Source organism: Labrus bergylta, chromosome 20 (genome assembly GCF_963930695.1).
Source record: "Labrus bergylta chromosome 20, fLabBer1.1, whole genome shotgun sequence".
Lineage (NCBI taxonomy): Eukaryota > Metazoa > Chordata > Actinopteri > Labriformes > Labridae > Labrus > Labrus bergylta.
The window spans coordinates 1,975,595-1,998,994 of record NC_089214.1 but is presented as its reverse complement, the minus strand read 5'-3'; the positions used below and the strand labels follow the sequence as shown (position 1 = coordinate 1,998,994).

Sequence of the window (23,400 nt, the reverse complement as noted above, 5' to 3'; positions counted from 1 at the left end):
TATTAATTAACCATGATGGTGCCACATGAGTGTCTTAGGTATGATAGGACTTTTAATGATTTACATGAATCCAAAGAGGGCGCCATGTATCGTCTTTTACCAAAAACAGCACATACAATGTACCTGCAGTGTTTTTATACGTTCATGTGTTAATGTAAAATGTAAAAAAAATCTGTACATGACAACACAAGAAATCACTTCAATATATCGAGAAGATTGTATTCCATCTAATAAATACTTTATTGAGACGTGGTGGTAAACATTGTTCATCTGTAGTTGCAGCGGGTTTTGACTTAAAGCTGAATGAACGACAGCGAGGACGCACATCCACTGATTGAAGCCATAGAAAATACAAGCAGTGAGTGATACATGATAATGCACTAACAGAGAGATTATTCTATGTTTTAAGACATTTGATTAGACACTGAACCAAATCAAAGTCCCAACAAATTACCTGTTTTTTTTAGTAAATTACACATTCTCACTCTTCTGCATTTTTTTTTGTAGTGAAACGCCATTTGCAGCATTTTTCATGCATTTCCAGTTTTCAGCTGATAGAAGATTTCCATTGTAGTTTGTTGGATGTTTCTAAGGATGCTTGTTATCAAAGAAAGAGAAAACAAAAAAGCAGGCAGAAGCTGCAGGCTACAACTTCCTCATCTGAGCCATCAACTCCTCCAGGCTTTGTTCAGTCTCCCCCACGGTGTCGCCGCTCGCTGCGCTCTGGTTTGAAAAAAACAACAGAAGAAATTGTTTTAAAATGCATTTTATTAAGTAAATCTACAAATCCATCTCCACAGCATCATGCATTTGTATTTATTCCTCACAAGACTTCCAGCACAGCAGCTGTTTTCATTTAAAGGAGAAGTATATACCTCTGACACCTAGTGTTTAAAATGGCTACTGCAGTCAAAATTCTAAACATCATAGAGAGCTGTCCCCCCCCCCTCCTCTCTAGAGTGGATGCTCACTCAGGTCACCATGTGGTGGACTCTGAAGCTTCAGTGTTTATCCAGCTCTGCATGGGTCTGTAAACCTTTCTGTGTTCAGCGTGGATATTAAGATGATGACTTTGAAACACTTTGGGATGTTGTGGGAAAAAGCTCAGCAATAATCCTCTAATCTGTGGTGTGTTGCAGAATACTAACCTCAGCTGGAATTGTGTAAGCGACAGTGATGCCCTCTGGGAGGTCTGGCACGGCGCCCGTCGCAGCCTGTAGCTCTGCGTCAGTCACCTCTGATACGACTTCAATACCTGCGCCCGCACAATGTCAAGTGTAAGTACACGAAAAGGTTGACACAACGAGCCGTACAATGAAACATCAAGACACTGAAGCTGCTCACCCCACTCGTTGTCCTCGTGTACCACTTCCTCCTCTTCTTCTTCTACAACTTCAACTTTTGGCCGTTCTGCTTCTTTCTTCTGCAGAGAGACGATCAAACAGAGACGGTTAGCTGCTGTAAATTGTTCGCTGTAGTATTTGCTAACAGACTGTAAGCGCTCGCCTTGTATTCCTCCTGTTGTCTCCGGCAGTAGCGGTCGTTGCACTGGGGGTTTGCTTTCATCGCCATGCTGGGAAAGAAGTCCTGCATGGCGTTGTAGCCCAGATAATAACTGACTGTGCCGAACTTTAACAAGTACCTGAAAGACAAAAAACCAATCAAACCTTTATTTATTATTTGTAAGGACGTCGACTTTCAGGTCCTTTAGGTCTCCATCGGGTGCTGTATGAGGATATCTTACTTGAGGACATTTTGCACCAGGAGGCCCGCGACCACGCCCATTGTTGTCGGTAAGCTGGCCGCACACACGCCGTCCTTTTTCAGGGTTTTTTCATCGATGTTAGCCGCCACCACTAGAGGAGGAGCACACTGAGACAAGGACACGATACTGTTATTAGGATGCAATTTTTTTTTATTTAAACCACTGGATAAAAGGTAAGCAAAGGTTGCTCTGTGTTAGTGTGTGTGTGTGTGTGTGTGTACACATACAGCGAAACAAGCCGTCTCTCCAGGAATGATGAGCTGGATGTGTCCTGAAACAGCGTTCTCACTGACACCAGACTCCATCCAGGTCTGACCCAGTTCATTACAAGCCTGAGATAAAAATAAAAAAGAAGGACAAAAGGGATTTTAATCTGCAGGAGTCACAAAGAGAAGGTTTAGGGGCCAATCACACTTGATTAGCTCCTAAATGAGGAGGGGGAGGGGGGGATGTCATGAAAAGTGAAGGTTTTGGGTACATAGAATTTAAAAAAAGGAAACAGTACAGTGGATTCCACCATCTCTTCAGTGAGCTCTGTCTGGACCTAGTAAGTAGTTAAGCCCGCCTCCTACTTGATTTGATTGGCTGCTTCTGCAAAAAGTGACTCAATTGCGACAGCGATGAACTTACCGTGTTAATTGCCATCCTGGCCTCAAAGTTGTCCACACAGCTCAGGAGTAAATCCACCGGCGTCCCTTCTTCTAGACCTCCATGACTGAGAAGACACAGATTCATTTTATTTTGAAGAGAGAGAGAGAGAGGGAGGGGGTGAGAGAGGGAGCGGGGGAGAGAGAGGGGGGGAGAGAGGGAGAGGAGGAGAGAGCGGTAGAGAACACACACCTGACTCGGTCCATGAAGTGTGTGAAGTTGTCCATGGTGGTGATGTTGTAGTTGTGAGTCTCAAATGAAACATCTGGGTTGATGTTTCTGGAGGTGAAACAGAGAAACATGTTAGAAAACAAAAGACAGAGTGTCTCTCTCTCTTTTTGGGGGAGGGGGGGATGAGGGTCTGTACCTGAGCGTGTGCTCTGCAGCTTCAACTTTACTGAGGCCCGCCTGGTGAGGCTGGAAGAACAGCCGGTTCATGTTGGCCAGCTCGACTTTATCGTAGTCGAAGAGGAGCAGCTGTGACGGTGAAAAGCAGGAAGTGAGAGACGGGAATAAACTGCAACACTCCAACAAAAAGAGGGAAGAAGAGAGAAGCTTGTATTACCTTACCAATGCCACATCTAGTGAGCATTTCAGCGGTCACACTGCCAACTCCTCCAACGCCGACCACAGCCACTGTAAACGTCCGGATTCTCTGTCAACACAAATGAAATGATGGATACGTGTTTGTAGGTGACCGGAGGCTTTATTGTTAATGGTCGCCGTGAGAACACACAGAAGAGGACGTGTAAATGAAGGCGCCATGTCAACCTAACGTTTGTTTTTCTGAGCGCCAGCGTCTTTTCAATTGTTTCCAATCAGGAGAGACGGTCGCAGCAGAAATCGGCCGCCCAGACAAAAAAAGAGAAAGCGTCCTGCGTATTATTTCCAAGCGCTCCGCCCTTTTTTTGTGCGGCCGCTCCGAGCGCTGACAAGTTGAAAAAGATCGATCACTGGTCGTTTTGTTCCTCCTGTGGCTCCAGTCTTGTTCCCTCATCCTCTTCGTTCAGCTCACATTTAAAATACACCGTAAAAAAGCAAACAGCAGAGGAGCAGTGCTGGTCCATACAGCAGACGATGTCAACAGACGGTTGTCATGGAGACAGGAGGGACTTACACCTCTCTTTCTCCCTCCCTCCCTCTCTTTCTTTCTTTCCTCCCTCCCTCCCTCCCTCTCTCTCTCTCCTCCCTCTCCCTCACCTTCTCTCCTCCCTCTCTCTCTCTCTCTCTCCTCTCTCTCTCTCTCTCTCCCTCCCTCCCCCTCTCTCTCTCCTCTCCTCTCCTCCCTCTCTCTCTCTCTCTCTCTCTCTCCTCTCCTCTCCTCCCTCTCTCTCTCTCTCTCTCTCTCATAAAAATAAAAACAATCTCAAGTGCTGCTTTGCAAAATGATTACCTGGAGAATCATACCTCATAATCATCCACGATGCCCATTCTCTTCAGAGCCATCAGCCGACTGCCAAGAAAACAAAGCTCAGATTAGAGAACCAGCAGCTGGGACCAGTGTAATGCTGGGACCAGTGTAATGCTGGGACCAGTGTAATGCTGGGACCAGTGTAATGTTTGGACCAGTGTAATGATTGGACCAGCAGCAGCTGGGACCAGTGTAATGCTGGGACCAGCAGCAGCTGGGACCAGTATAATGTTTGGACCAGCAGCTGGGACCGGTATAATGTTTGGACCAGCAGCTGGGACCAGTATAATGTTTGGACCAGTGTAATGATTGGACCAGCAGCTGGGACCAGTGTAATGTTTGGACCAGCAGCTGGGACCAGTGTAATGTTTGGACCAGCAGCTGGGACCAGTATAATGTTTGGACCAGTGTAATGATTGGACCAGCAGCTGGGACCAGTGTAATGTTTGGACCAGCAGCTGGGACCAGTGTAATGTTTGGACCAGCAGCTGGGACCAGTATAATGTTTGGACCAGCAGCTGGGACCAGTGTAATGTTTGGACCAGTAGCTGGGACCAGTGTAATGTTTGGACCAGCAGCTGGGACCAGTATAATGTTTGGACCAGCAGCTGGGACCAGTGTAATGTTTGGACCAGTAGCTGGGACCAGTGTAATGTTTGGACCAGTGAGTCATGATGGTGAGGCGGAGTCTCTCGGAGCTGTGAGCACATTAAATAAAACACAGAATATAAAGAGACACCTGTAACACTCACCTGTACGGGTTGGAATCGACCACTTCAGAGCTCATCTTGTGGATCTTGGGTCTGTGGAGTTCTTGATTCTGAACTTCCTGTTTCTGTTTACATTTAATCAGCTCGTTCTCTAACTCCCTCACGCGCAGCTTCAGCTCCTCCATCGTCGACATCGGGTCGTAAAAGATGTCGACGCACGAGCTGAGCGAGAAATAAAAAAGGTGGAAAAGAAAGAAAAGATGACGGGATCCGCTCGGAGGGAAGGTACACGTCTTCAAATCAGCTGTCAGGATATGTGTCGCGGTGAATAACCTCCGTGGAGAAACAAGAACGACACCTCACAGGGTTCCACCTTTACCAGTATTTTATTTAAGTAATATTTCAATTGTTTTAAATTAAACAACTGGATTTATTCCTTTGTATTTTAGTTGGTTAAAGGCGTATTTCTTTTTTTACATACTATCATCATTTTTTTAAATCAAACTTTATTTGTATAGCACTTTTCATACAATGATGTGGCATACAGTGATTTACATAAAAATAAATCAAACAGCAACAATGTGACCCCCCACCCATAATCCCACAGTCCATAAACAGCAGGAGGTTAAATTTGTTAAAATTCAAGATGAAAAATTACACGATAATAAAAGAAAAATACTAAAATACAAAAATAAAAATAATACAAAAATAAATAAAGAAATAAAAATGGAAGAAATAAAAAGTAAAATAAAACACTACAAGGTTATCCATTAAAAATACGTTTTAAGAGTAACAGAGCTGTGCAGGAGTACAGTTTTTATATAAATATAAATATAAAAATAAAAGTAAAATAAATAAAATAATAATAGAATAATAAAATAAAATAAAAATAAAAGTTTGTGTTTAACTTAAATACACGTTAAATATGTACAGATGATTTAGATGATAATTAAAATATAAATCCAACATATTATTTGTTTTACAAATCAAACATTCATATGGAGATAAGTTGTGTTTGTATATTTTTAATTTAGATAACAGGGCTTGTTTGTGATAGTTTGACAGATTTCGGGACTGTAAATAAGGAAATGACGTAGATGTGCGCACGCGTAATAGGACCGACTACAACCTGACGTTATCAACACTGTAAAAAAAAAGTTCTGTCCACCATGAACCTGGGAATAATTAATCCAGCCGTGAAGTGAGACATGGAAGAGCAAACAACTCCAGTGAGACAGCAGCATAAACTCAGTGTTGACAGACTGCAGAGATACCTGTCCGCCAGGTCGGTGCTGTCAAACAATGAGCCAATCAGCGTCAGGCAGTACAGGTAAGACAGCAGGAGAAGAAGCTGCACTGCTTGGTTGTATTATCACAGACATATTACAGGTGTACTGAGATTCTTCTGTAAAGCAAATGGTGTCCAGGTAACTGACAACATGCTGACACTTTCTTTTTGTTCTGTTCAGTTTCGGTCAGTCGAACCCGACTTTTCTGATCCAAACACCCTCAGACAGGAGCTATGTGCTCAGAAAGAAACCTCCGGGTGAGCTGCTGCCAGGTGCACACAAGGTAACACAGAGAGGTTCAAATAATATATAAGTTTCTTTACTGCACGGCCGTGTGTGTGTGTCGTTATGTCTCCTCTCCAGCAGGGGGAGCAAGTCCAAAAAAGTAAAAATATTAAATATCTTGTGTGCACAAAGTTAATATCTTTTATGTATTTATGTTTTCTTGATGGAATCAGGATGACAAAGAGAAAAGTGAGAGGAAAATAGACTGACAGTGTTTTACCAGCTAACGACTAAAATCTTAATAACTGATCAAACTGACTCTGTGAAGTTTAAAAGCTTGGGATCATTATTTTGAGTCTCACAGTGTCAGGGATGTTTGGATCTGAACGTCAGGTGTGACTTTGTTTTTTTTTTTAAGGTGGACCGGGAGTATCGGGTGCAGAAGGCCTTGTTTTCCTCAGGCTTCCCTGTTCCTCGGCCTCTCTTGCACTGCACTGATGCTGAAGTCATTGGAACAGATTTCTACCTGATGGAACATGTGAAGGTAAGTCTGTGCACATTGACATTTACTCCATGTTCTAATCATACAACATGAAATTTGAGCTCGTATGTGTCTGTCAGCTGATGCCAGTGCTTCTAGATATGTAAGACATATGAAATAATTGATCTTTCATGAGATGTAAAGATGCATATTGCGATGAGATACTTGTTTTTTTCCGAGCAGGGGAGGATATTCAGGGATCTGCGTCTCCCTGGAGTGCGTGCAGCAGAGAGAACAGCTCTGTATGTAGCTGCAGTGGAGGTGCTCGCAAAGCTGCACTCGCTGGACTTTACAGCAATGGACCTTGACGGGTACGGAAAAGGACCCGGCTACTGCAGGAGACAAGTGAGAACGTTCAATCAATAAAAACACTTTAAAGGTGACATATCCTCCTCCTCTTCTTCAGTGTAAATAAGTCTCAGAGCTCCTCAAAACATGTGTGTGAAGTTTCTTGATCTAAATCCACTCTGATCCTGTATTTGATCATGTCTATAAACCCCTCTATTTCAGCCCTGCTCAGAACAGGCTGTTTCTGTGTCTGTACCTTTAAATATGTAAATGAGCTGTGTCTGACCACGCCCCCTCTCTGGAAGGGCTTGGGTGTACTCGGTGCTTTCTCGCTCCATGTCCTATTGTTTACGGTGAGAAGGCAGACTCAGAGGGCAGAACAAACACCTAGCTGTGGGAGTGTCACCCACCTGGGGGAGGGGCTACTGCCCTTTGTGATGTCATGAAGAGAAAATCTCCAAACGGCCTGTTTGAGCACACATTTTCTGAAAAGTGGAGCAGGGAAAAGACGGAAAAGATGGACTTTTCTTATGTTATGGGGTTTGTAGACAGATTAGAGACACATGTTAGAGTCAGAGGAACATGGAGAAGTTGATTTTACAGAATATGAGACCCTTAAACAACTTCTCTGTAAATATTTAGAGTTGTGATATAAAAAGTGTCTCTTCTCTCTTCAGGTGTCCACCTGGACCAAACAGTACACTGCTGCAGCACACCGAGACATTCCAGCCATGAACCAGCTCTCTGATTGGTTAAGGAACAATTTGCCAGCTAATGATAACGAGGTCACGCTCGTCCATGGAGACTTTCGATTGGACAATTTGATTTTCCATCCAACAGAGGTACTAGTTCAGGAACATTTATTCCAACACTTCTGCTTTTTGGCCTCAAAGCTTTAAGAAGTGTGCTTTATGTTGTTAGGCGCGTGTGATAGCAGTGTTGGACTGGGAGCTGTCCACCACCGGGCAGCCGCTGGCTGATCTGGCTTACTTCCTCATGCCTAAATACTGGCCTGAAGGCCTCAGCATCATCAACACCATGGGCAGTTTGAAAGGAATAGAAGGTATGATGAGAAACCACGAAAACACACAAAACACAAAACACAGCTAATCAAGTAGGGAAAATATTAACTTATTTATAAAGCATAAAAGTGCAAAAATCCTGCAGTTCCTCAAGTGTCCACTAGAGACTGGCTGCAGAAACACAGGAAGTCACATACACACCCATTCTAAAAAGTCTGTTTTTACAGCAGAGATGAACATGTTTACAGCCTGGTTCAAAAAAACCAAATAGGTGTGATTAGCATTAGCATCCATTTATTGTTATGCTTTTTATCTACACTTCTAGGCGTCCCGTCTGTTGATGACCTTATCTCCATTTACTGCCGGTGCCGGGGGATCCCGTCTGCTCTGCCAGAGTTGAATTTTTACCTCGCCCTGTCCGTCTTTAAAATGGCAGGAATCGCCCAGGTTAGAGTCCAGCTGTGATTGTATCCCTCTCTGTGATTTATGATCTTGCTGGGATACTTTAAATATCTAATAATGGATTTATTTTTCCTTCCTAACTACAAAGGGTGTGGAAACATTATTACATCTTTTTTCTACTTATCAGGGGATCTATGCACGCCACCTCCTGGGGAATGCCAGCGCTCCCAATGCCGCCCAGTTCGGCCACTGTGTGGAGCCCTTGTCTGAATATGCCTTGCAGCTTGCACACAGGTTGGTTTCACTTCTGGCTCCTCCGGTTATGTAAGGAAATGTCTGTGAATGTTCTTTTGACATGTTTTTTGAATCAATGCAGTGACTCAATGTTTCTTATTTAAGGATGTGATTGTGCTGTGTCTGAGCCGTAAAGGCATCTCTGACTCATCTTCTGCACTTGTTTCACTTTAGTGATCACAAACAACTTCTACAGGTTGATGGAACTCACAGGCTGCATTCTTTTTATTAAAGCCTTCAAGTAGTTTAATAATTAGTAGTGTTGTAGACAAGAACCACACTAACAGAGACCAAGACATACCCGAGACCAGAGTGCTCCAAGACCAAGACTTTTAGGGATCAAGACGAGTCAAGACCAAGACCATAAGATTTTCATCTTGTGTGCAGCGGGGAACCGGGGAAAAAAATCAAACTACAAATGAATTGAAGTTCTTCATTCTTGTAGAAAGAGGCGTTTCCTTCTAATCACAGTGGTGGTGTTGATTTAAAATCCGTTGTCTGCCGAGTCTGGCCATCTGTACTGTGCCGTACTCAAGCATGATTGGCCCCCAGCTGTGCCGGCACGGCCTACGGTCACACTACACAGGACTATTCGTGCTTAAGCACGATTACCTCTTGTACATAACGTCTTAATACAACACATGCATGAGAGAGAGAGAGAGAGAGAGAGAGAGAGAGAGAGAGAGAGAGAGAGAGAGAGAGAGAGAGAGAGAGAGAGAGAGAGAGAGAGAGAGAGAGAGAGAGAGAGAGAGAGAGAGAGAGAGAGAGAGAGAGAGAGAGAGAGAGAGAGAGAGAGAGAGAGAGACACCGCGGCTGCGGCTGCACATCGGAAAACAACACAGAACATGACAGCTGCTTTGTGTCTTATATTGAGTCATGTTATTCAGATACAGACATGAAACTCTGGATTTCTCCACAATGAAGGCTGACCGAGTAAAAAAGCTTTCGATTCCGAGACGAGGCAGAGTCCTTCAAAAAATACCCTGGAGACAAAGATGGATTTGGATTACTACAACTCTAATAATGATTATTATTATATGATTCTGTTGTTTGATTGGTTGTTGTTATTTTAGTGATATGGAGGTTGCTGCTTCTGCTAGTCTCCGTTGACGTTCTTAAAGTGTGAGTTGTACTTCCCCCTGTCAGGTCCGTCACAGGTCCCACAGAAGACGGCCTGTTCCTGCAGACGGGGAAAGGTCGAGCCGTTCTCCAGCAGGTCAAAGACTTCATGAGACAGTACGTGCTTCCTGCTCAACAGGTCAGTGCCAAGAGCTGCTGCCCACAACACAACAGAGATTTGTTGGCTCAGGCGGACTTTTAACTCGCACATGAAAAGGATTGAACTTCAGTTCATTCATGCAATCAGGACTCGTTCATTGGAGCGAGAGAACAAGGAGACAGTCGAGATTGGATCGCATGCAGAAACCGCTCCATTGGATGAGCATCATATTGTTTTTGATATGAGGCAACAGGGTGGTCCTCAAAGATGGCGTCAAAGATCTTGCTCGATTTTTTGCCAGCAGTTTTTGTATTTCTTTGGGAAACTTGTACTCAGATTTCACTATAAATGTGTTTCTCCTGGAAATCTACTGCATAACAAAAAACATGATTTAAAATGTCTTTCTGTCTTTGGATGATGACGAGAGTAGAAACGTGAGAGTAGAATAAAAATGATCCATATTTTCATTTTTAGAAATGTGTAAAACAAACCAAATGTTCTTCTCCAGGAAGTTGCAGAGTACTACTCCAAACACACGCAGTCTCCTCAGAGGTGGCACACCCCTCAGATAATAGAAGAGCTTAAGGTAAGTATAGCTCTTTAACACACATGCATGCAGGGAGAATTTCAGGACAAAGGCTGCCGCTGAAAGCTTCCTGAGTTTCTAATTCACACACGTCCCTCACTGTGTGAAGTTTTCCAGTTTTCCCTGTCAGTCAAGAGGAGGGGTGGAGGACTGAAAGATAGAGTCTGACATTATAATGACAGATTGATGTCTTTATATCAATGCTGAGTGTATTTTGACTTAATCACTGTATCAACAATCGAGCGGAAAAGAGCATGAAGCTGCACCTGCACCTCATGTGTAACGCAAGCATCGTCGTCACCCCCGCTCCCTCCCTAGTGGTAGATTTCCTGCATATTTCCTGCTGCGGTCACACATTGGCTAACCCCGACTTCAAGCAGAAATGTTCCTAGGGTGGCTGGCAGGAAAAGTCAGGAGGACAAATGTTGCCGTTTGTGTTCACACATGCAACTCACTCCAAATAATCAGAATCCAAGATGACACTAACAATTTTTTTAAAGATATTTTTTGGCCTTGTTTGTCTTTTATTGGATAGGACAGCTGGAGAGAGACAGGAAGTGTTGGGAGGAGAGCGGGGTGTATGACATGCAGCAAAGGGTCAGAGGTCAGATTCTAACCCACGGCTGCTGTGATGAGGACCACATACTCTGTTCATGGGGCGTGCAACATAACCACTAGTCTTCCAACGCCCCAAAATTCAAAATGAAAGCTACCGTTAAAGGAATGCATCAAAAGTCACAAAGAAGTCACAAAAACAAATGTTATATAAGAGCTCATCGAGGGTGCAGGTTGAAAGGCGTTTGTTCAAATCTAATCTAAACATTGCCCCTCCCTCATGACTCATGACGCTGCATTCCTTCATGCACAATAAAATTCTGCCACTTGTGCCTCAAGCTTCTTTGGCTCTGCTCGTCATCACTTCTTTTGGCTTTTGAAATAATCGTTAATTCTCTGTAAAGTGTAACAGCCTTTGTGTGTGTGTGTGTGTGTGTGTGTGTGTGTGTCCAGGTGAGAGCCAGGGAGGCGGGGCTGTGGAACCTCTTCCTGCCTGCAGTCAGCGGTCTCAGTCAGCTGGACTACGCGTTCATTGCAGAGGAGACGGGACGCTGCCTCTTTGCCCCTGAAGTCTTCAACTGCCAGGCTCCTGGTAAAAACATCATCGATCCTGTCAGAGTGTTTGGGCCACATGACCTCTGCAGCCAGATAAATTCCCTTTATCCCTCCGTTTTTTTATCATAACAACCTCTCAGTTTTTTAAAGGCCGTCTATTAATTGAACTCCCCGACACTCACCTTTGTTTATCAGAAGTATGATAAAATTCCTGTCATGATGTTTTCCTGGTTTCCTGGTGTGGTGCTTCTCCACAGACACGGGGAACATGGAGGTGCTGCACATGTTTGGCAGTGAGGAGCAGAAGGAGAAATGGCTGGAGCCTCTGCTCCGAGGAGAGATCCGCTCCTGCTTCTGCATGACAGGTATTCCCCTGACTTCTGTTTTCATGCATCACTTCCAAAATAAATCCATATGTGATGAGGGTTAAGTTAGGGTTGTGATTTGAGAGTTGTTAAAGGTTTCTTTGTTAAGTTCCACTCATGAAGCATTAGATGTTTTTTTTTCTCCCCGATGTTCCGGTAATGGTCAGGGTCTTAAATTTGAGCCACGTTACACTTAGCACAGCTGCTACACACTCTGCAGAGGATTGTTTGGATAGTCTTCATGCCAGCAGCAAAACACTAATTCACTATGAGTAATTCCTCCCGGTTCTGTTCCCATTTGGTTTCCACATTTGGTTTGCCTGGAAAACTACAGTCTGCTGCTGCCAGAGGTGATTACAGTGGGTGTGAACCTCCCCGTGGTTTTTTTTTTTCTTAAACACAGATGGTGATTAGTCCTGATGTGGGGATGCTTTTTTTGTCACAATCTTGATTGATTTATCCAGGATGACGTACAACAGGAACCTCCATCTTGTGCTGTGTAGGAGTTGCTTGACTCTCCTGACTTTGTTGAGAGACAGCTGCTGTGTGGATGTTAGTGCACTCTTATTTCAGCTTCTCTGTCTGAAGTTTGAGCTGGATTCAATGAGACCATAAAGCAGAAGCAGGGGGTTGGGAGTCGTGATGACATGATCTTGATCTCTTGTTTTAGTGTAAAGATGTTCTAAACTGAGCTGCGTTTTTCTCCTCAGAGCCCGATGTGGCCTCCAGTGATGCGACCAACATGGAGTGCACTCTTCACAGGGATGAAGACCACTACGTCATAAACGGCAAGAAGTGGTGGAGCAGCGGTACGTCCCTCTTTATTTCTTACATACCATAAAAACTTCAAATAAAAGCCCATCCCAATTTTAAAGCTCACATATTCTCCTCTTCAACCTGTTTAAATAAGTCTCAGAGCTCCTCAAAACATACTCAGAGGCAGACTCAGAGGGCAGAACAAACACCTAGCTGTGGGAGTGTCACCCACCTGGGGGAGGGGCTACTGCCCTTTGTGATGTCATGAAGGGAAAATCTCCAAACGGCCTGTTTGAGAACACATTTTCTGAAACGTGGAGCAGGAAAAAGACAGAGAGGATGGACTTTACTCATCATTGAGGGGTTTGTAGACAGACTAGAGACACATGTTAGAGTTAGAGGAACATGGTGAAGTGGATTCTGCATCATATGTCACCTCTCTCTCTCTCTCTCTCTCTCTCTCTCTCTCTCTCCCTGATGTCCGACTCTATTTACTGTCCGAGACAAATAAAGGCATAAAAGCTCAAACATTAATCTTTAAACAATAGAGTCAATCTAAAAAAGGTTACGGTCTGTATTGTGCACGGGAGCGTCTCTCAGAAACAGAAACGTTTCTATGCGATCGAAGCGTTGCCATCACAAAGCACGACAGACGTAAACACTCAAACCTGCCAACACATGGACTGAGACAGCCATGAATGAGTCATTTAAAAGGCTTTTTCTGACTTCAGAAATACATTACAAGTTATTTAATACATTTCACTTTGAATGAAGTTTGGAGGGAATGCTTTGCTTTTGGTTTGCCCGCAGTTTGATGGACGTTTTCCCGTCTCATGAAGACATCCCTGTTAGTGATTCACGGTGAACTAAGGTCCTTAAACTAAATGTTTATGTAACTGTTGATGTGAATGCCCTTTAAATCAGCGCCCTGTTGTCCCTACACTAAACTGACTGCATGCACACATTTTCTGTGTTTATTCTCGGGACAATCATCTGTGACTCATCATGCATGACTCAATTATTTCATACTTTTATAGCTCCGTGCAGTCCCTTCTTTACCAGCTGATTAGCACTTTAAATTAGCTGTGTTTGTTTAATCCTGTTGCTAACACTAAATGTTTGGACCTAAAGAAGGAGTCACTAATTAAAGCCGCCAATGTTTTCATAATGAAAAGCCGCAAGTATTTATATTTATTATTTAGATTTATTAAGCCCTAATTAATTCAACATTTATTTTTCCCATGAAGTGTTTTCTATCCTTTCTCTCACCTCCTGAATCTCTGCGGACTCAAACACATCCCAGATGTTCCCTCAGAGACAGATGTGGTCTGAGGGTTTTTGACTTCCACTTTAGAGGAAAACATCGGCCTGCTGTGTTTGTGTTTGTTTGTGTCGATTCTGCACGGAATTCCTTCCTATTGTGGTAAAAGTTAAAGCTCAATGGGTTTTCCTAGAAGAGAGCAGAATGTCCCCCGTCTTATTCCACGTTTGCCCAAAGTCTGTTTCCTAACTTTTCTCCTGTTTTTGGGAAGTGAATGTTTCCATCAGTCCATCACGTCGGCTGCCAGCTTGAACATTTCTCTCTGTTTGGAAGGAACACTGACGTCCATTCACACTCTCTGCCACCCCCGCTTGCTTGCTTTTCCTATGAAGTGAGTCATCGTTTCAGGAACATTTAAACTGAATTTTAACATAACTCAGCACTCTCTTTTCATACAGGTGTTTCCCAAACACCCTGTGTTCCCGTCAAAGAACACCCTGTTTTCCCCTCAAAGAACACCCTGTGTTCCCCTCAAAGAACACCCTGTGTTCCCCTCAAAGAGGATCTGTGCCCTATTGTGGGCGGCAGTAGCTCAGTCTGTAGGGACTTGGGTTGGGAACCGGAGGGTTGCCAGTTCAAGTCCCGGTGCGGACCAAGTATGGAAGTTGGTCTGGTAGCTGGTGCCAGATCACCTCCTGAGCTGACTGTGGTGCTGACTCACTCTGACATCTCTCCATTAGTGCATGTCCATATGATCCTGTTTGTGTGTATATACTTCAGACTATGACCATGACCATGACTACAGAGTGTAAATTCCCCCTTGTGGGGATCAATAAAAGTAAATCTTAATCTTAAATCTTATTTGTGTAATCATCATCACAGAGTATCGTCTTCCATCGTCTTCCATATGCAACCTGAAAGTCAAGACTTCTCACCTGTGGTTTTCATGCTGTATTTCTTTAGGATAATACCGCAGTACATCCAGCATTTTAACTTCTTGTGATGTACATATGTTTGATTTTTTTGATTTTTAACTTCTTATTTTTGATAATTATATTCCCGTTTCTTGAGCTGTTGTGACCAAAAAATTCCCCCATGGGAAATCAATAAAGTTTATCTTTATCTTTATCTCTATTAGGCTTGTAATAGCTTCATTTGAATTACTGCATCGTGTCATGGAACGTCCCAAAGAAAGTGAGATTTAAAACTGTAATCCAAATGTAGCAGAGCTCGACCGATTTATCAGCAAGCCGATAATAATAATATCGGCTGATATTAGCATATCCAGTGACTGTCGGTATCGCTTTAAATCTGATCGGACACACCATGTTATGATGACATTTAGGAGGCTGATCAGAACTCTCAAGAACAGCTGTCTATGCCTGCCTCTGGTAACTTCCTGTCAGTTCCTCTGGTCACTTCCTGTCGCCACCTGTGTGTCCGATGAGACTTAAAGCACTTCCTGCTGTTGTTTCCTCCTCTCTAGATCCTCGCTTGTGTTGTACTTCCTCTCTGATCGTGGCTCTTAATAGGAGCATCTGCTGAATGAATTGAAGAATTGTCCTTAAAGAAGATGAGAGCTTCTTTGGATTTGTCCAGGTTAGCTCTGTGGTGTGGAAGCAATTTTAAGACTTATTGTCCCCTTGGCCATAGCAAGGTACCAAATCATTCCCAGACCTGTAATCTGTAACCTCCTGAGCCATAGGCGTCTTAGTTTTGCATATGTACTCACACAAGCACAGACAAGGTTCATGTGTTTGAGGTTTTGGTTTCCTTATGAATCTATTTTTACATTTTTCCTGCTGTAGCCTAAACATTTGTCTGTGCTGTCATGTACAGTACGTCTCCTCCTCCTCCCTCACATCAAAGCTGTAAGACATTAAGATGGAGAGGGGATGACTAATCAGGTACTTCAAATGGAAAGAATTGTAAACAATGAAAGGATTAAGACTTAAGACCTTTACGAGCTATCTGTTGAACATCTGCTCAGGATGTTTTGTTTTTCTTTCGGAGCTGTAGAAGTGTTAACCGTTTCATCGAGACAGCTTTCATGCTGCACTTAAATTCTAAGACGTTGATTTAGCCGCCCACTGGGATTTGGTCACCCCGCCCCACAGCTGCAGGATGGAGACGATGCACATGATGTGATAGAAGCAGACTGGGAGGTTGATTCTGGAGATTCAGACACCATATTTATGTTGCTTCATAATAATCTTTTTATTTAACAAAATACTAAAACTATATAAAATACTGTGCTGCATATTAACAGGTACATATAGACAAACTGTACATAGATTCATGACGCTGAGATGTTTCTGATATTAATGTACGGTGGCCCTGAAGTGCAAAGCACAACGACAAATCAGAAAAAAAACACAAGATGAAAGAAAACAATAATCGTCGCTGATTGGACGAACGCAATGTCCGTCTTTTTGGCGCCAGGCAGAGAAATGTATGATGTAATGATGTATCGCCCAAAATGTGGCAAAATATTCTCTGACAATAGATTTTTAAAATGTGTTTCTGATTATGTTCTAAGGTGATGATGTCCTTGTGTTTTGCAAATTTCCCCTTTTGGGACAAAGAATGTGAAGTCTGAATCACCGGTTGCGCTCATGTTTTGAAATCAACAGTCGAAAGCAGCACATCCTTCGGGGTTAAAAAGACGGACGGTGCGTTCGTCCAATCAGCGACGATCTTTGTCGACCGTTAGAAGTTTTTCTATTTTTGTACTTTTTTGGGGCTTTTTGTGCCTTTAATGGAGAGATAGGACAGTGGATAGAGTCAGAGAGAGAGAGAGAGAGAGGGAGGGAGGGAGGGAGGGAGAGAGAGAGAGAGGGGAATGACATGCAGGAAAGGAGCCACAGGCAGGATTTGAACCTGGGCCGCCCGCTTGGAGGACTACAGCCTCCATACATGGGGCGACCACACTAACCACTGCGCCACCAGCGCCCCGAGGCTGTTAGAAGTTTGTGCCGTTGTGTTTTCTTATTTCTTGTGTGTTTGCCTATTTGTCACTTCAGGGCCACCGTACTGATGTCTTCATTATATGATATATAAAATATCTAGTTATATATATAAACGTTTGTAAAGGTGCTTTGAGTAAAATGCGTCCATGATGTTTTGAGTCTCAGATGGTGAAGGTGCTGGTGTCTTGGTCTTCAGAGCCGGACTGCGATTGCATTTGAGTGCGCGTGTTGAGAGCGATCTCCACCGCTGGCTGCTCGTCCACATGTCGCGGGTGTCTCCCGAGGCGCTGTCCGAGGTGCTTGCCGACCTTGAGCACGTGACCCCTGAAGGAGGACCCGATGAAGGCGTACAGGAGGGGGTTGATGCAGGCGTGGGCCAGCGCCAGGCTCTCCGTCACCTGCACGGCTCGATCCAGACCTTTGCTGACCTCGCAGTCGGTCACCAGCATGTAGATGATGTCCATCGCTCGGACCAGCTTGACCACGTTGTAAGGCAGCTGGGTGAGCAGGAACACGGCCACCACCGCCAGCAGGACGCGCAGGGCCCGCCACTTCCTGTCCCGTCGCACCCCGACCGCCCGGCTCAGCGCTTGCCCGACCCAGCTGTAGCACACCACCATAACCAAGAAGGGGAGGAGGAACCTGAGGGTGACCTCCAGGAGCTCCAGGGCGGCCTTTGCGGGGCGCGCCATGCTGTGCGGGTAGACGGCGGTGCACGCCAGCCGGTGGTGCGAGTGCTTCACCGTGGAGAAGACGAGGTCCGGAAGGCCGAGGAAGCCGGCCGCGGCCCAAATCACCACACACACGAGGAGCCACTGCTTCCTCGTCCGGGGTCCTGACCCCCCGCTCCTGCCTGATGCATTATGGGCCACGGCGCGGTAGCGATCGACGCTGATGCACGCCAGCAGCAGCATGCCGCAGCCGAAGTTGGTGCTGTAGAGGAAGGAGGTGACCTTACAGGCGCCGGAGCCCAACCTCCAGCCGTGGACGGCGTCGGCCGCCCAGAAGGGCAGAGTGAAGAGCAGCAGCAGGTCGGAGACGGCGAGGTTGAGGATGCACATGTCGGTCAGGGTTCTCAATCGCACCTTCGACGCGTAGACCGCCACCACCAGGGCGTTCCCGGCCAGGCCGACCACCAACGCCACGGCGTAGATGATCGGGAGGAAGACGCTGCCGAAGTGTCGCACCGCCTCCTTATCACAGATGCTGTGTTCAAAACTGTAATCATAACTGTCGTTGAAGCTGGAGTCGTCGTTGTCGTCATAGAAATCCTCCATTTTTATTTTTTCCTGCACAAAAAAAAACAGAGAACAAAAAGAAAAATGAGGGAAGCATTTTGTTTTGACTTTCAAATGTGGAAAATATGTTTTGTTTTGAATCGCTCGTGCTGTGAATGTCGGCCTACATAAAAGTTTAATTTGTGTGTTTTGAGAAGAGTGAAATCGTAAACTGTTCTCTCCATGAGAAACAGGAAGGAGGAGTTTCTCTCTGTGCTGTGGATCAAAGGAATCTCTCTCCTGCATGGTTTCCCTGGTTGCTCGAGCCGGTTCTGTCTGAACCGTGTGTGGGCATGAATGATCCCAGTGAACACAACTCTCAGGACAAGCGGCTGAACATTGAGTTCAGCTAGTTAGCATTCTGTTGGAGGACAGGCAGCTCACTGAAGAGGAAGTGATTCAATATCTGTGATTCTTAATGGACACAAAGGAAGAGACGAGTCCTGCAGGATTTCTGTGCAGTGAGGGATGTGGATCAGGTCTCTGTGTCCTGATTCAGGATGTTGCTGTGTTTGGTTTGTTTTTGGATTCAACAGGACATCCCTTTTTTAAGAGGGACTCCTGTTGTTGTTCTGTTGCTGAGGATGAGGAGATGTTTAGTCTCCTGAGGACTGTGTGTGTGTGTGTGTGTGTGTGTGTGAGGGTGTGTGTGTGTGTGAGGGTGTGTGTGTGTGTGAGGGTGTGTGTGTGTGTGAGGGTGTGTGTGCGCGTCGTCACCGTCAGATTACATCATTCTTTTTTCCTCTGAATAAATCATGTTTGATGATCAAACTGAGGTGGGACTTCAGAGTTTGGAGTTCTCCAAAACATCAACATGACGTCATCTGTATTTACTTTAGTGAGCTAACAAGGATTATACAACAGTTGGTTCCGACCAAGCGATCTGATTGGACGACAGGTATTCCCTGAGTGACAACATCACTGGGTCTTTTCACAACATGAAGCAAAGGGCCGAGGTCGGATTCGAACCCACGGCCGCTGAGACGAGGACTGTAGCCTCTCTACATGTGTTACATAAGCTATCGACGCCCCTTCAATAATACTTTTAGAAAAAAAATATGTTTTTACATTTGTCTGATTCTTTTTGTCCTTTTGAAGCACTTTGGTTATTCATATGAAAGTCGGTGGAGGTGGAGACGTTGTCCTGGATATTAATCCTCAGACTGGATCACAGCCGGGCTGATATCCAGGACAACATCTCCTCCCTCTCGTGTCCTGTTGCTTTAAAGTTTGAAGGAATCTGTAATATCCAAAGAGCCAAACACACGACGTGATTGATGATATAATAGCTCGCTGTCATGCTCGGGTGGTTGCAGAAGTCAGGATTTTTGATTTATCCCTCTTTAACCCTCTATGACAGCAGCAGACTCTTCATGAAAAAGAGTCCAGGTTGCTTATATAAGAAGTCATTCTACCTGCTATGAGAGGAGAAGGAGGCACCGGAGCAGAAGTCCATCGCAACAGGCGGAAAAAATGTCAAGTATTCCACCGCTGTCAACAGCTGGCTCATATGTAAGAGGAGAGTTTGTTATCTTTATGTAGGAAGTGTTTGACTTAAAGGAAGATAAAAAGACTGTAAAGGTGAAATATTTGAAAAGAAGTTGTTTAGTTTTCACACTTAGAAGCTGAACAGAGTCAAACTGTGTGACTTAGTTTATAATCGCTTCAATGCATCAGTTTACAGGCTGCATACCCGTCTGTTTTAAATAAATAACTCATAAAGGATCATAAATGTAAATATAGGATTCATATTTGACAATATTATTACAGAAAGGCGTGTTGCTGAAAGTTATGGCTGTAAAAAAAACCATCATTTTATTTATGATGCTCACGTTTTTTAACTTTATAAAAATGTTCTTGATCAACTTTTTTATTTACACATTTAAATTCAGTTTATGTCACAATGAGTTTAAAAAATCACTCAATCATAAAAACATAACTTTTAAGAGCTCCAGAGAAAAACAACAAACACAGAGGAGATAAACAACACTCAGCAGGGTTTGAATAACGTCATAAAGATCCTCAACCGGACTTTGACTGGCACACTGTGAGACGTGAAACCTTTTCACTAACGGACACCGGGGGAGTGTGTGTGTGTGTGTGTTTATTTTGTAAAAAGAAAATCTGATATCTCGTTTATTTTCTTTAAATAAACGAGATGATGAATACAAAATATGAGCTCGGAACTTTACTCCATGCAAAAACTAACAAATCAATCAGCTGGCACATGAGCAGCTGAAGTGTGTGTGTGTGTGTGTGTGTGTGTGTGTGTGTGTGTTTCTCTCTGTCCTGATGCTTTGTGTGTGTCGTGTGTGAAGCATTTTGAAAATGTGCTCTATAAATCAAGCTGCCTGAAGCAGATACCAGACAGTTTTTCAAACAGTTTTCACATCAGAAATATTAGTGATAAGAGGATTTCTTCTCTTACCTTGTGTCTGCTCCGTCGGTGTGATGAGAACGTGAGGATGGGACTGATGCTCGCGCTCACACACAGACAGTGTGCTGTGGATCCACAGTATGAGGGCTGTGTGTGTGTGTGTGTGTGTGTGTGTGTGTGTGTGTGTGTGTGCAGCAGGCGTGTTGTCTTTCCTCTCAGCCCGCCTCCCTCCCTCCCGGCTCTCTCTCTCTCTCTCTCTCTCTCTCTCTCTCTCTCTCTCTCTCTCTCTCCAAACACGTAGCTCTCTGCGCACGTGCTTGTGTGCGCGTGTCTTTAAGAACTACTTGTGTTGCAGGCGAAGAAGAATAAATACAAAATTCCTTCCATGCTTATGTCTGTGTGCAGAAAGATCGGCTCGAGGAGGAGCTGCTCCCAGATGAGTTGTGAACTCTTGATATCTGACAGGGAGGAGGGCCCTTTGTGTTCGTCTGTGCTGGGAAATAAAGCATGAACGGAGGAAGGTATAAATTAACATCCCATCATGCCTCTCTGTTTCCTCATTGTTTATTGTGGTTTTTTCTGGAATGCTGTGTTTTTGGGTTTGCGCCTTGTGTTCAGAGGAATAAAGAAGCTCTGACCTGAAATGTCCGGTTTGAGCGGTTTTGGTTTCTTGTTTTTTTTTTTTTTAGCCTGTCACATTATTCAAAGCTTCCTTAGAGTCCCTCTGCACCTTTAAGAAAAAGCTAAAGACCCAGCTCCTTCATGAATACCTACTAACTTAATGATGATGGTCTCCATATTATTGATGATGATGATGGTAATGACGATGGTTTTTGTTTGATAACGACGACTTATAAGATGGTTTCTATACTGATTAGAGCTCTCAAGAACTGCCCTCAATGTTGTGCTTTGCCTCTGGTCACTTCCTGTCAGCACCTGTGTGTCCAATCAGACTCAAAGCTGATCGTTTGCTCTTACTCACATTGTTCCCTTTTTTCTAGATCCTTGCTTGTGTTGTTCTTACTCTCTGATGTACGTCGCTTTGGATAAAAGAGTCTGATAAGTGAATTGTAGAATCTCCTTCTTACTTTTGTCAGCTGATGAGCAGCTTGTTTTTTAATTCAGAAACATGATATATGTAGCTGTCAACATTCTCAGAAGCTGGATCACAGGGGAAGCTTTGTTTTAATTCCTGTAGTGATAGGGATGTGTTATGGGACATGTTTGGGCACGGCTGTGGCATGACACCTTGGCTCACCTCGTGTCACGGACAATGAGACGCTCATGAAGGTTCACAGAAAAGACTCTGTCTGCCCGGAGAGAAACAGGCTCTCCTTGATTTGTTCCTGGGTGGAGGCCGGTGTCAAATTGACTTGCTTTGCAGCCGTGCCAGCTCAATCATCGAATGTTTGGTTAAATTTTCACCATCAGAGAAGGAGTTCAAACACTTTGAACATGTGTCACACTGTGTGTGTGTGAAGTGTTCTCATGCACTCCTGCTGGGATTCTCATAACTGTGAATATCGACTGTCAACGTTCTGCGGCTGTCTGCGGCCCACATGTTTCCGTCTGTCCTCAGGGAACAGTATTCCCACTCGGACAGACGCAGAGACAGGAAGGCAGGCCATTGGTCACCCTGTCTTTGCCTCCGGGATTCAAGGACGCGAGAGAGACTGTCTGAGAGTCGACTCCCAAACAGAGAGATTCCAAAGAATCAGACTTCATCACCGGGTTCACTTCATATATCAAGTCTTTAATTCTTACTTTAATTTTATCCTGTCTGTGTGGTGTCTTGTTAACAAATTAATATGACGACACCCTCTAGTGGATGTTTCTGCATTTCATCCAGAACAACTTAAATCTTAATGTTCCTCCACAAAGTGACAAAGTAAAAGACTTGAACTCAGGAAATGTAAATCAGCCTCAGCTGGTCCTCCTCAGCCGGCCTTGACCGAGCCATCAATCTGTCATCAGATCCTCCACTTCCCTGGAGGTGACACACATTGTTTCTAAACAGAGCGGGGTTATGGCACGGTCAGGGACAGAGTCAGACTCTGAACATTTGCTCAGTTGAACAGTAATTATAGCGTCGCACACAGCAGCAAAACATTAAAGGTGACAAATGAAGCAGAATCCACTTCCTCATGTTCCTCTAACTCTAATATGTGTCTCTAGTCCGTCTACAAACCCCCCAATGATGAGAAAAGTCCATCCTCTCCGTCTTCTGCCTGCTCCACTTTTCAGAAAATGTGTGCTCAAACAGGCTGTTTGGAGATGTTCCCTTCATGACATCACAAAGGGCAGTAGCCCCTCCCCCAGGTGGGTGACACTCCCACAGCTAGGTGTTTGTTCTGCCCTCTGAGTCTGCCTTCTCACTGTAAACAATAGGACATGGAGCGAGAAAGACCGAGTACACCCAAGCCCTTCCAGAGAGGGGGCGTGGTCAGACACAGCTCATTTACATATTTAAAGGTACAGACACAGAAACAGCCTGTTCTGAGCAGGGCTGAAATAGAGGGGTTTATAGACATGATCAAATACAGGATCAGAGTGGATTTAGAACAAGAAACTTCACACACATGTTTTGAGGAGCTCTGAGATTTATTTACACTTTTTAAAAAGGAGGAGAATATGTGACCTTTAATTTCAAATGATGGAGAAGTATTTGTACCTTTTCTGCAGGTGCTGGCAATGCAAAATGCAAAGTGGCCATCGTGATGTGCAGGAGCGGCTTGCAAGATGTCAGCAGCAGGTCAGGAAAAGATGTTTCATGCATTTTTTTGGGCTTATTAATTTGTATTTATGAAAGTTTGATTCCCTTCATTTAGTCCAGAATTTTCTGTTTTTAGATTGAAATTAATCTGTGCTTGTGAGTGCACCTTTGA

The 23,400-nt window shown here is 44.3% G+C and overlaps 3 protein-coding genes across 3 annotated transcripts in view; 1 reads left to right on the top strand and 2 right to left on the bottom strand.

Annotated features, from left to right (window-relative positions):
• The window catches only part of nphp3 (nephronophthisis 3), a 38,870-nt gene that overhangs the window by 12,680 nt on the left and 2,790 nt on the right, over positions 1 to 23,400 (top strand). Inside the window, exons 29-41 of the mRNA XM_020651747.3 lie at positions 6,004 to 6,106; positions 6,467 to 6,592; positions 6,773 to 6,934; positions 7,555 to 7,719; positions 7,799 to 7,940; positions 8,225 to 8,346; positions 8,489 to 8,595; positions 9,742 to 9,853; positions 10,323 to 10,400; positions 11,409 to 11,547; positions 11,768 to 11,875; positions 12,586 to 12,684; positions 23,198 to 23,267. Of these exons, the coding sequence (XP_020507403.2) occupies positions 6,004 to 6,106; positions 6,467 to 6,592; positions 6,773 to 6,934; positions 7,555 to 7,719; positions 7,799 to 7,940; positions 8,225 to 8,346; positions 8,489 to 8,595; positions 9,742 to 9,853; positions 10,323 to 10,400; positions 11,409 to 11,547; positions 11,768 to 11,875; positions 12,586 to 12,684; positions 23,198 to 23,267 (1,533 nt within the window). The remainder of the gene's footprint in view (positions 1 to 6,003; positions 6,107 to 6,466; positions 6,593 to 6,772; positions 6,935 to 7,554; positions 7,720 to 7,798; positions 7,941 to 8,224; positions 8,347 to 8,488; positions 8,596 to 9,741; positions 9,854 to 10,322; positions 10,401 to 11,408; positions 11,548 to 11,767; positions 11,876 to 12,585; positions 12,685 to 23,197; positions 23,268 to 23,400) is intronic.
• Positions 217 to 4,856, bottom strand: uba5 (ubiquitin-like modifier activating enzyme 5). Its single transcript, XM_020651758.3, has 12 exons — positions 4,577 to 4,856; positions 3,821 to 3,866; positions 2,979 to 3,068; positions 2,781 to 2,890; positions 2,606 to 2,692; positions 2,396 to 2,480; positions 1,993 to 2,097; positions 1,745 to 1,872; positions 1,507 to 1,642; positions 1,345 to 1,423; positions 1,149 to 1,255; positions 217 to 723 (listed from the first exon to the last, which is right to left on the bottom strand). Exons 1-12 carry the CDS (start codon positions 4,726 to 4,728, stop codon positions 646 to 648), a joined length of 1,203 nt encoding a protein of 400 aa, XP_020507414.1. The 5' UTR covers positions 4,729 to 4,856; the 3' UTR covers positions 217 to 645.
• On the bottom strand, positions 16,085 to 20,693 carry ackr4b (atypical chemokine receptor 4b). Its single transcript, XM_020651757.3, has 2 exons — positions 20,567 to 20,693; positions 16,085 to 18,150 (listed from the first exon to the last, which is right to left on the bottom strand). Exon 2 carries the CDS (start codon positions 18,136 to 18,138, stop codon positions 17,023 to 17,025), a length of 1,116 nt encoding a protein of 371 aa, XP_020507413.2. The 5' UTR covers positions 18,139 to 18,150; positions 20,567 to 20,693; the 3' UTR covers positions 16,085 to 17,022.

Excerpts from the sequence above, each read along its gene's own strand:
- uba5 (XM_020651758.3), bottom strand. The coding sequence starts at position 4,728 with ATGTCGACGATGGAGGAGCTGAAGCTGCGCGTGAGGGAGTTAGAGAAC. Across the intron at positions 3,867-4,576 it reads GTCGATTCCAACCCGTACAG|TCGGCTGATGGCTCTGAAGA; the intron begins GTGAGTGTTACA and ends TTTTCTTGGCAG. Across the intron at positions 2,098-2,395 it reads CCAGGATGGCAATTAACACG|GCTTGTAATGAACTGGGTCA; the intron begins GTAAGTTCATCG and ends TTTTTATCTCAG.
- ackr4b (XM_020651757.3), bottom strand. The coding sequence starts at position 18,138 with ATGGAGGATTTCTATGACGACAACGACGACTCCAGCTTCAACGACAGT.